A 13,502-nucleotide genomic window follows, 5' to 3' on the forward strand; every position below is an offset into this window, starting at 1 on the left:
TAATACAAACACAAATTAATATTATGCACATCTTGTTTGACAGTACAGTAACATGTACTGAACGCAGGATGTCCAACTAGACCCTTTCATCTAAGTCATTTAAACCCATTATGTAATTATGATTTTAAATATCGCAGGTTGTAAACAGCTGACAACAACCAAACGAAATATAATAAATTCATGCTATTCTCCTAGAATCTTTTTTCTTGCTCTTTTCAAAATAAAGGGAACTATGTGTATGACATTAACGATTAATTCTGTTTCTACTACCTGTATTTTATCCGATAATCTTCATAAACCGCTAGTTTCCTGTAATGTTAACACATTTTTTCGAAAATATAATGAAGTCACGAATTATCTAAATAAAGATGACTTAGTCATACTTCTCATATTACCTAACTATCATATTTCTCAGTACTTTATACAAAAATGTTTCCCTTGCCAATATAGAAACATGAAATATTTACATGTTATTAATATAGTAAGGTTGAATGCTTACATTTATTAATGAAAGCTTTTATTCCAAAAGTTGGTTTAAAAAACTTTATTAGACTTTGAATGAATCGAAATCCAGTGGTTTTTGTTTGTCTGTTTGTTTGTTTTCTTATTGTTGCTAACTGTTTTGTCAAAATGTAGTTAGAAATAAGTATTGTAGTTATTGATTTATTTAGTGAAGATAAATAAAAAATAATAGATCCAACGTTATTCCTTCTTGATTATGATTCTAAACGGATTACTAGTAAATATGATAACAGAAATTTGAACTTAATTGGTAGTTAAATCACACCAACAAATAACTTGAGTAACGTGTGAATTCTTTGACGTTCGGAGGAAATGTAAATTGCTGTAAAATTTCGAAATCATGATGTTTATCAGATAAGAATCATTTAAATGATATTGGACATGCTGTATGTTTTTTCTTCAACTAGATTACCCGGTTCTCTTTGAATCAATTCATTCGTTCTTTCATTGTGTTTCAAAATAAATACATCATAAGTTGATGAGAAAATAAAAAAATTATTTTCTATGTTAAGTAGAGTTGGATAGCTGCTAGGAAGGGAATACAATACTCTCTTTTCATCCTACTCGGTATCCGTCAGCCGAATGTATCTGCACCCCACTGTGAATGTTTACACCCAAACTGAAATGCAATACTTTTCACTACAAACGCTCAACGAGTTATCCACTCATCTATGAAGTTCAGTAAGTTACTAACTCTTGAACTGACGATGAATTTTAATTGATTTTTCAACATCTGTTTTAAGTCTTCCCGATAATTTTATGAGCTATAGTTGATTATTCTTCTTTGATTTGCTTTTAATATGGTAATTAAGTCACGTAGATATCTAAACTTTATTCAAGAATGTTCTTGACTTAATAGTACTATCGAAGTAATGTCCCGTGGTTGTTCATATGTTAAAGAAGACTGATCAGTGACAGCCCATGATATCAATAACTGGAAGATTTAAAACAACCCTTAAAAATGAATTAAATTTCCAGATTATTTTGGAAAAATGTAGACAAATTTCGAGCCTCAAAAATGAATCAAATGTATCCCGTAACGCGGACATTTACATTCCTAAAAGTTTCAAAGATCAGTTATACATTACCACAAATAATCGGATCATCACACTAAACTAAATGAAAACGATGACTTGAAATAGTAATGTTATTCTTTGTTAATGAAACCATCTGTTTCATTTTTAATCTAACTTATAAAAAAACACCCATCTTTAAAGATAAAAAAATACACAAATTAAGACAAAATATGTAACTAGACATAATCTGTTCCATAAAAAAAGACAATTCAGAATCTATATAAGCCGTTACTGACTGCCTTGAGGAATGAACTATTGACAATTGATTAACTAGTAACAAGTGACCAATACCACGCATATATATATATATATATATATTTCTGTTGTACATAGTTTCCAAACTAAATATACCCAAGAACTCCTTAAGGTATAGATCGGCCTAGGCAGCATTGTAGTTAAAATCTGGTTGTTAAGGCCACTAAGCATACCTATATAACCTATATAACATTTTGAAAGGATAATTAATTGGTATTACAATTAGTTACTTTTGGATAGAATTTTTCTCGGAATGCTCAGTTTTCAGAACACTTGTCCTACTTCAAACTAGATTTATTATATGCCATCTACTAATCAAACCATTCTTTAGTAATTCTATAAAGAAACTAATTTAATTAGTAGCTTCTACGATCAAGAGCCAAAATTTTGTTCTAAAACCTTTAATTTACGATACGGATAAGGCTTTTGAAAACAAGTAATTTAATAAACTTAAATTATAAAACGGTTACATTGTATAAAAACTCACTCATGACTAATGATAATACTGAATAAGATTATAAATATTCAAATGAGTGACTTACGTTGAGCTGTAACTAATAAGGTAATTTTGTCAACTTGCAACCAATTTGAACATAAATATACTAAACCGGGTAAAACTTCAACAAAATGTCTTCATGTAACAAATTACTTTTATAGTTAATAAACATTTATTCTTAAAACTAGGTGCTGTTTAACATAAATCTTCTTGTTTACATGTTAGTAATCAATTCAGTTGTTGGTTACAGATACCGATATATCCCCTAACACTCATTGTTACATGATGATTTTGTGGATCACATGTAAAGTAACAGAGTAGGTTAAGTTCGATAAACATAACTTCTTGTTCAATTACTGTTAATTTATATGTGCCGGTATTTGAGGCATTTCACTGGGGAATATTTCACATAAGTTCATGTAAAATATTTGTTTCATATTGTCAAACGATATATCGCAGACATCAAATTAACTTTGTGCGCTTGTAACCCATGTGCAACATTTATGTTTTTAATATATATATATATATATATATATGTATATATATATATATATATATATATATATATAAACATAAATGTTGATATAAGAAGGCACCAAATACATATGCGCCACACTTCATCATTCGATATGTGTAAGGGATCGGATACTGCCCGGGCGCCCAAGATTATAACAGCAGATATATGATGCCAATAATAATAATGATAATAATAAAACTTAAAATATGGAAGGAATTGCTATTTTGAAGTCATTTTGATCTCGTTAGTTGATTAATATTTCACCTCTTATTTTGTAATCGTGGTAAAATCCCACGGTTTTTTACAATTTTGTTCTGCGCTAATGTTAAACAAATTTATTGTTCACCATTGAGTTTACAATTCATTGAATTAAAATAAATAAGCCGCCTATGGACGTAGAATTGCTTTACAATGGTATATTCGTAATTCATCAATTAACGAATAAACGTTTTTTCAGTTTAGTCAGTTATAAATTTGACGGAGATTGAGAAAAGCTTGAAAAGTCTTTATCTTTTGATGAAACAAACGAAATTTTGTTATTAAAAAAACTTTGAAATGAATCGTTTAGTCTGTGATAGTAACATAAGTATTTAACGTTTAGTTATTTAAACTCCCAAAAGTTTATTTCTTTAACTACATTTAATCCTTTAGAAAATGAACTCTTTTAATGTTATTATTCGGTATTCCTATTAAAGCTGGAAATTGTCACAGAAATCTTTACATCTAGGTTTCATGCTAGTAAGGCATATGTGTAATTCGTAAGGGGCTAATTTTACCTCAGGAATATTACACATATGACTTGTTGATGAGTCTCAGTTAGTATGAAACACAAGTCTGGGATGTCCAGCCGACCACGTGACACTAACACACAGTAAATATGATGATTAGCATCAACATTAGTGGCTCTTTGATTTACAAATTGTTTCAAGTATCTTCCCCACCACATCAATAGGACCACTGATCCATGACGAAAGGTTTTTTTTATTGCATATGGTCATTAATATGATTTTTATGAAGGGTTAAAATAATATTCATAAATTGAATTTCGGGTCTCATTAGAGTCATTATCAGAGAGAAGTCCTGTCACCTAAAGATTCTAATGTGGTGACGTTTTCTAAAATTCACACTAAAAGCGTTAAAAAGGGTTTTTAAGATGCAATAAAAAAATATTTGTCACCACGGCTCTTTCTTGGACTTATTACATAATTGAGTTTTTATTTCGACTATCTTCCAGATTAGTAACTATTTTATTAAGTGAGCTTTACTCATTTTATTCCTATCAGCATTTACTCATCATGTAATCATATATTTTTGGCCGTCTGAACTCTTGTCACAATCAACGTTGTAGGATGTTCTTTTACATAACGTATGTATTTACAATATTCAGTCTATTAAAATTTATTTACACACTTGTTATACTATACTAATATGTCTTCAACATCAATTCTAACTAAAATCTTTCATGTAAGTAATTTGAACCCAATTTGTAATTATATTTTTAAATATCACAGGTTGTAAGTGGCTGACAAAAACCAAACGAAATATAATGAATTCATGCTATTCTGCTAGAATCTTAGATGGTGGTTGGAGGTAGTCGACAGGAAACCCTGGACCCGGGTTTCGTGCTACTTGGCACTCATCAGCAAGGTGTACCTGTAATCTTGAGAGAAATGGTGCTCCCTAACGGATTTGATCCCGTGTCACACAGCTTCACGATCAGAGACGTTACCACCAGGCTATCCTGGCCGCGACCGACCACCTGTAGGGCTGAGATGTAATCACAATTTCGAGTAACCTAGACTAGTGACCACATTGCAACTTGGTGGACAGCATTCGATCTGCACTAAGAAGGACTTGACACACATGACATTGATCACCACCCAGTGATCAATCAATTGAGATTGCTAGAATGTTTTTCTTGCTCTTTTCAAAATGATATATTTATGAAAAGGTGATAAGTTAGATCATATTCTCCCAAACAAATTCCATACAAATAACTTAACTGCAAGCAGCAAGCTAAATTACAGATTTGCCTGAAATTTACAAACAAAATAATAATAATAATCGATAGTGGCTAGCAGTGGAATCCAGGATGCGCGTTTCGTTCTATTTGGGACTCGTCAGCTGGATATACCTACATCTCAGAGTTGATGTTCACTCTGGGACTAGAACCCAATACCGTTCGCTTTAAACGCCATCACGTTATCCACTTAGCTAACAAGTCCTTATAGCCACTTGCCTGTGCTTGTGAATTAAGGCAATATCAAGGTAATACACACAGTATGCGTACATGCCAGTAAGAAACTGATCAATTGTAGTCCTAAACATCAATGGGAAGATTTAAGAAAACAATACTAGTTGAATAATTATAAGTTATTGTGAATATTACATTTTCAACATTAATAAATGTAACTTATCTTATGTTTGATGATTTATACCTTTATTTAAAAATATGTCACATCTCAAATCAGTTTATTAACTCACATCAGTCAAATTTATTGGAAAGAAGGAAGGGGTTGTTCTTTTTGAATCCCCCAAAACGATGGTTACTTAATTCTGTTGTTTTATTTCGACTATTTCTGATCAAATAATCATTTATTTACATTTGATTTTAACTTTTAAAACAGAATCTCATTGATAAACAGTAAAGGTTGATGATAATGTTGATGTCAATTTCTTCAATCGATCATTCTATTATTCTGAGGTAAATACAACGTTTGAAATTTTAAACAATACAAATAATCTGTGTCAGTTAATTGGGTCACAATAACAAAATCAAAGAGAAAAAAACAGAGAGAGATAATATAATTCTTAGTAATTCTGTTTGTATATGACTGACGTTAATTTCTTCTTCATATTCTGAATCTAAAACATAAATTAAATCAAAGGTCATCGGAGATAGAGGTATAAACTTGAAATTTCAGTGTTAGCCTTTTCTTTTAATTGATTAAACTACTCATGTTTGGATCAGCAATGTGTTTTTACCTTATAAACTATTCTATTCAAAATTAAACTTTTTTCTGTAATAATGATGACAATAATAAAAGAGAATTGAATGAAAATGACCCAGAAATAAGTAGAAGGAGAATAACCTAGATAGGGTTCCTTATTGAATAAAGCATTTAAAGTAGTTCACGGTTGAACTTTATAAAATGTATTAATGAATTCAAATATTTAGTAAACAATAAAACATTTGTACAGTGATAATTCAATCTTATCTTGACAATTATTTACTCATACTTGAGGAAAAATGAGTGAAGTTCATTCACAGAAAGAAAGATATTTGCATAGGATTCCGTCCCACATAATTCTTTCATACTTTATTTGGTACTCAAGGAAGTTGAATGTATCACTTTTATACATAGAAGTCAAGTTTGAGTGAGTTGATAAGAATTGCTTTAACTACATACACTTAGTGTTACCTTGCACTCTAGACAAAATATTTGAGACTTACTATATAGATGGAAGAGTATTTTCAATCTTGATGCTACATTCGTTGTCGTAATCTATGTTAATAGACTTTGTGATGTCTTTTTTAACTATGTAAATATGTGTTAGTGAGCATAGTAGAATAAAACCCTTTGAGTACATCCCAAATACCTATTCAATGCAAGCAAATCAATCGATAAACACACATGAAAAAGTTCATCATTAGTACAATCTTTTCAGTTGATGTTAAAAACATTATTCATTCACTTTGTTAGAAGTGGATGATTATTTATTACAGGAAGTTTGAATTTCTACACGATATACCTCTAAAATACATCGAAAAAAATTTATGTAAGAAAATGGTCTCCCATTGATACATACCTTTAAAGTGATTGTGTTATATAAAAAACATTAAAATGATTAAAACAGCTGTCTTATCAAGAGATTGTATTTTAAAAAAAACGAAGAAAACATTTATTTTTACGTTCCTACATTTTACATGAATTTGAATGTAAATAATACAGTGAAAGTCAAGAGATGGATACACGTAGAAATTTATTATTTTGAAGGCAGATCAATATTCAGTGGGTACCGTTTTCGAGAACTATTTTTCTAGAAATATGGTATCAATAGATGCGCTTCATAATTTATTCAACTGATTAAAACATAACAAAATTACATGGTTTTAACATGTTAAAATATTCTAGACTATTGAAGGTAAGTCTCTGTGTAAAAGGAACCCAACAGGTTTACGGATATACGTTAATGAGGAGCTCTATGCTATGATGTAGCTGGAGTTAGTTAACAGAAAACCTTGCTTAATCTAGTTTTCGCCCTATTCTACATTCGTCAATAAGGCATACCTGTCTTCTTGATGGAAATAATTCTCCCTATAGGATTCCAACCGGTATTGTCTAACTACTTGTAAATACCTTGGTCCTAGGAAGATTTGATTGTAGCTGTAATGACTCAGCGTCAGCGTCTCGAACTGTGAAATTGAATGGTATGGGTTCGTACAGGTTAGGGAACATCAGTCCCTTCAATAATATCGGTTTAACTTACTGGGTAGTTCTAGCTAATACCAAACCTCGGTCTACATATTGAGGTTGACCACTTAACATAAAATCATAGTGTATGCGATACTAAGTCACTTAAACGTTGTAACCAAAGTTTGGTCAACATTGCGAACCAGACAGACATGTTATTGGTGTCTACACAGTGAGCAGTCACTGTAGACCTATACTGCGTTTATTTATACAATAACGTTAGACTTATGACATTATATTCATATAACATATTTTTTCCTAACAAAATAGATTAAGTTAAATTGATATTCGCAATATATTTTATTTAAGCTGACCAAATCACCAATACGGCTAATCTTTTTCCATATTATTATAATCATTTTCTTAATTCATCTATTGTTTCATAAACTCAATAAAATCAAAATTGACTTTTTTTTCTTACTGAGTTATCAATTAATGTATAAGCTGAATCAAATTATTCACATCTAACAGAAATCAATATTTTACTACTCTATTATTATTTTGATCAGAATGGAGTTTGTGAAGATTGTAGCAATTGTAATAGTTGAATTCATGAGTCTATGTAACCTAAACCATCATTGAAAACCTGGAAGCACCGGACGGCCGTTTCGTACCAGTATGGAATCCTGCAGACAGGACCATAGAAGCGCACTGCTGAGGAGTCCCATCTTAGGACGAAACGGTCGTCCAGTGCTTCCAGGTTTTCAATGGTGGTCTGGCTTACACCGACTCATGAATTCAACTATTAAAATCCATTAACATTTATCAAATAAGATCTATCTTTAACTTCAGTCTACATCTGTAATTCTTTAGCAATTTATTAGACTTACGAAATTTTAATTACTGACATTTCTATTGTAAATTTACCAGGCAATGCTAATGGAAAACAGCACATATTAAATCATTTCGAAAAAAGAATATACTTGTGTGAAATTCAAATGTAAAAAAAGCGCATCAACTAACTGTCAAATGTCACGAATTATCATCACTTTTATTAAAACATGTACATCACTAAGGACACACTTTCGATTGGGAAAGTGTTAAGATCTTGGGTAGAGTGGATACTAAGAAAACTAGAGATTTTTCAGAAGCTTGGCACTCAGGTCAATCATCAATCAATAAACATATGACAATTGACCTTATTTATCAGTCAATTAAAAAAAACAGAGACTCAGGTTAAAAATCAAGCCAAAAGGAGATGAAAATTGAAACAAATAAGCGGAGAGATGACAACGGTCAAAAACAAATAATCACTATCAAGGTTCATCGAATAGGCTGTCAGTTATATGTGGAGAAGTCCGGCTACCTCACTTCTATTTGAACGTTTTGATATTAATATAATCCAGAAGGACTATGAAAACTTCATAGTTAAACCACTCAGTTCAGAGAACAAAAATCCGCCAAATATCAAAACATGAACTACAAATTGCCTTTATCAACTTAAAGAGATTGATAGTTTTATAGTCGATTGTTTTATAGCATATTTGCATCAAACAGTATATTCATAACAATAACGATTATATTGAAATCAAATAGTTCTATTATTTATATACTCTGTTACAAATACGTATGAAGAGTTACATGTAGATAAGTGGTCAAAATTATCTGGAAAAGAGCTGGAAATAGGACACCAGTAAATAGCTAATTAGAGACTTCTCAACAATATTACTTCTAGACCACATGCTAAATTGAACACAGAAACTTTTGATTGCTACTTTGGCAATCAGTAGTTCAAATTCCCAACTTTTGTCAACTCTCCGTTTGGGACGAGGATTATGCAATGTAGTCGGCGATAAAGGTCTTACTCTTTGCACAAATAAACACCAGAAATCACAACTATTGTTTAGGGAATATGAGACTTCAAACTAATTATTCAAGTAATCGGTAAAAATTTGCTTAGTGTGACGACATATGGCACCACAAATCATCCAAAAACTCCACAATTCACGTATTAAAAGAGTCATGGTTTAAAACTAACTTCTACATGATCACATTTTTCAACCGATTAATATATGACCAACCCTGATCTGAATATCGAAATATGCCACTTATTTGATTCACTGATTTCTGAATTTATTCTGTTGAATTAAAATAATGCATATGATGTATATAATAATGATATGGCGTATAATAGTGAATTGAAAAGTTGAGTATTGCTACCTTAACAAATATTGATGTAGTGGGATATTCTTCAGAATTGTGAATTTCAGACAGTCGGCCAATACGAACACGTAGATAACCTTTGTAATCGGAAACTAACGGTACAGAAAGCATCATCAAACTATTCACAATGTATCACACTGTTCCATCTACCATTTAGTTAACTGGAGAATACAATAAATTTTGTTGCTTATACGATGTTGACTAAAAAATAATACTAATTAAAAATAGACAATTGACTTGAATTTGAGTAATGGTAGAAGCATAATCTAGATGCTATATTCCCTCCTACATGGAATTCATCATTTGAATGTACTTCATGCCTGTTAGTGTTCATACTCAAGATAAACATTGTTTTGAAACTGATATCGTCTTGAATGCTAATTCTTATCATCAATAATAAGGTACATTAGATCATAGGTTTTAAAATCTTTACTTTCAAACTTAAGGACGGGAGAAAGTGAACCATATGATAATTGAGGTCACTATATTAAACTTAAGTTGCAAAAATCACTCGAATATTTCATATTCATATTATAGTTTCACTCGTACAACATCCAGTATGTATAAGATATTATTCAATAGATTTTGCATTAAAGTTGTTTGTATTAGGAGTTGAGATCATCTGGTTTACGGTAGTTTCTAATTGTGAATGATTTGGATTATTCTAATCTGAAATCGCATTTATATTAACTCAGAAGGCTGGACGACTGATAAAAAGCACTTATATATATTGCAATAATACACGACCTTAGGACAAACTGTAAAACTAACAGACTGGAAGTGACAATAACTAATTAAATAACAGAAAAATTCGTTTTCATGACATGATTTAGAAGTCAGTTATCTCAGTTATCCTTACAGAAAAGAATCAATATTTAATAACAAAATAATCGTTGATTACTATGAAGATATGTTAAACCGTTACTTATGAGATCAAAATAATATTTTATCATTAAGTTGGAATTGTAATAGTAAGTAGTTAATTATTAGTCTAGGGAGTTTGTAGAGATTGTTGAACTCTTATAGTTTAGATCACACATTAGTCTTAGTTCAACAACCACTAAAAATCAAGAAGCACATATATGTACACCTCATTATCACGGCTCAATGGCCTAACAGCTACAAGTTCTCTGATATACCTTAAGGTCTTAGTTCATACCCTTAATAATGTTGCGGATTCCCATTGTTAAGGAGTACTATCCTAGAACATAATAGTTATGCAATGCCTCCAGTTATTTAATGATTTTAATCGCTGAAAAATTCCCATTATATTAAAACACAATTGTATAAACGAAGAATATTCTTTTCAATGAATTTCTCATCAGGTTCGACAATTATAAATCCAAACTAATAATCCATAAAATTGGCCAGATTTAAGGCAGAGTACATCATTTGGAAATTGTAATATGTGAATCAAGAACTGTTCTTTGTCATATAAATCAATTCAAATCGTTAATGTTGGGGATGACTAATATAAAGCGTTAACTTGAATCAGTTTATAAGTGAAATGAAATTGTGAGATAAATGATCCGAATAAATATGGTCAAAATGGGGTGAGAAAGGAAATAATGGAATAAAAATCAGAAAATACGTAATATGTAGAATATGAATTAGGTCGGATATAATAGATTTAGGGGTGGATATTGGATAAGCTCCTCAAAAAGGTTACCAAGTGTAATAATACTAATAATAACAATGATAAAGATGATAATAACAATGGTAAAGATAACAATAAGATAAATTTGGGACATAAAATGAACATTAACCAAATTACGTCACCATATTACAAGGCTGATTATTAGCTAGTTGGCCCCAAAGTTGTCCAGAGTAAAAGGAGTGGCTGAACATATTTCTTTTGGATTCAAAGCTCTGGCTTTTTTATTCGAATAGCAATTGCTTCAGCCGTCTGTAGGATTCTCAGTCTGACGGGATTAGGTAGACTGCTGTTAACACGATAGATTATTGCAAAAGATTACTTCATGTTGGCTGTATGTCCTGTCTGATTAACATATTACAATTTTAAATGATGTACACTGTCTTAAATCTGGCCAGTTTTATGGATTACTAATTTGGATTTATAATTGTACAACGTGATGAGAAATTCATTGAAAAGAATATCCTTCGTTCATAAAATTGTATTAAAGGTTAAGGATAGTCAATGGTGTGAAGTATAAAAATGGTTAATTATTTACTGTGAATCATCTGTTATTGATTAAAATATGGAAACAATGTTTTGAAATAATAACCGAAGAAATCAATACATATTTACTGTGAATTTTGCCTGAACTTTAGTATAGTTACTTTTTTTCGTTCGACCTTTAAATTGCCTTTAAACACAAATGAATAGATTCATCTCAAAGTGTCGATAACCCCGAAATATTTAAATTAGATTATTAGAGTGGAAACAGGTTAAGGGAATCCATTCTAATGAACGTTAAAATATTTCTTGGAATTAATGATAATGATAAAACATAAAATAATGTTACAATATATTGTTAAAAGAAGAACTAATTAGCGCTTTTTTACCAATTTGAACGCGGATCGGCAAAGCAAGAACAACATATCTACAATTGAAGAACATCTCGAAATCAAAACAACTGTCAATCAACACCAAACTCACAATTCTCAATACAAATGTCAAAACAGTTACACTGCATAGGGAGAAAACTTGAAAAACTACCACAACCATCATCAACAACACACAAGTGTTTATTAACAGCTGTCTATGTAAAATACTTCCGATCCGTTGACCGGACACTACACTATCAACAACAACCTACTGTGGGAGAGAACAAACCAGATTGCAGAGGAGGAAGAATTCAGGAAGAAGCGTTGGAAGTGGATAGGACTCACATTGATGAAAGCATCCAACTGCATCACAAAACAAGCACTCACTTGGACTGTTCATGGCCGAAGAGGAGGAAGAGGAAGTTCAAACAACACATCACGCAGAGAAATGCAGACGGATATGAGAAGAATGAACAAGAATTGGAGAGAACTAGAGAGGCAGACTGAGGACAGAATGGGTTGGATAATGCTGGTCAGTGAACTATGCTCCATTGGTGGTAACAGGCGTAAGTAAGCAAGTAAAAACAGAACTCTTTAGTGAATACATTCATTTATCCAATTTTTATTAATTATTAAACTGTTTCTAAAATTTATTAAAATTATCCAAAATATGAGTTTATTTAGGTACATTTTTTTAAAATGAAAAACTCAGTATTATATGAAAACAACCATATCCATGCATTTTTTTCCCTTTCAATGGGATGAATGAATCGTCTTTTTCTGAGATGCGTTCGTCGCATCTATAAAATGTAATGAGATACTCAAGAAATCAAACATTTTTGTTATGTTAATCAACAAATCGAAATAATTGTAGCCATTTAAACTGCTTATGAATGCTTTTAGAAATTCTAGTTAAAGAACTGAACATTTTCCATATCAATCCTAAAACTGTATTTCTGATAATAAAATCCCATTGATGAGAATTTCAATCGAACTATTCGATTGATTATAAAGTTTTATTGATTCAGAGAATAGTACTGATATAATATGATTTAGCATTATAGAAATAGTGATTTATAACTAAATATCAACATTTAAGTTCTGGAAATACAGTAAACAACCTTTAGGGTTTTAACTTTTTTCAACAATAACCGACGTCGAAAACATCACTCATTACACTAAAGTTTTCATGTACAAATTAAAATACTTTTTTTACAACTTTCAACTGATTAATAAATATCGAGATGAGGGTTGTGGAAATGTTTGAATGTTATTGAGATTACCAATCAAGTCAAATAAACAAACACTGAAAACCAAGAAGCACTGGACAATTGCTTGTTCCAGTATGAGACTCCCTTGGAGTGAGTATCAACTGTCCCACCATCGTCGATAGAACAAAAAACATTCACTTTTACAGTTTATAAAGTATGAAATGAACCAGTCTAGCGATAAATCATAAACATAATATCAAATAATTAACAAGAGTTTTT

General features: G+C 30.9%; 1 protein-coding gene across 1 annotated transcript; it reads left to right on the forward strand.

The window, feature by feature from the left end:
* Positions 1-573: 573 nt before the first annotated feature.
* Positions 574-12,519, forward strand: MS3_00000074 (uncharacterized protein; the record flags this gene model as incomplete). Its single annotated transcript, XM_051207991.1, has 2 exons — positions 574-1,203; positions 12,055-12,519. Exon 2 carries the CDS (start codon positions 12,139-12,141, stop codon positions 12,517-12,519), a length of 381 nt encoding a protein of 126 aa, XP_051069206.1. The 5' UTR covers positions 574-1,203; positions 12,055-12,138.
* Between the last annotated feature and the right edge of the window lie 983 nt (positions 12,520-13,502).

This window comes from Schistosoma haematobium, chromosome 3 (genome assembly GCF_000699445.3).
Source record: "Schistosoma haematobium chromosome 3, whole genome shotgun sequence".
In the NCBI taxonomy this organism is placed as follows: Eukaryota; Metazoa; Platyhelminthes; class Trematoda; order Strigeidida; family Schistosomatidae; genus Schistosoma; species Schistosoma haematobium.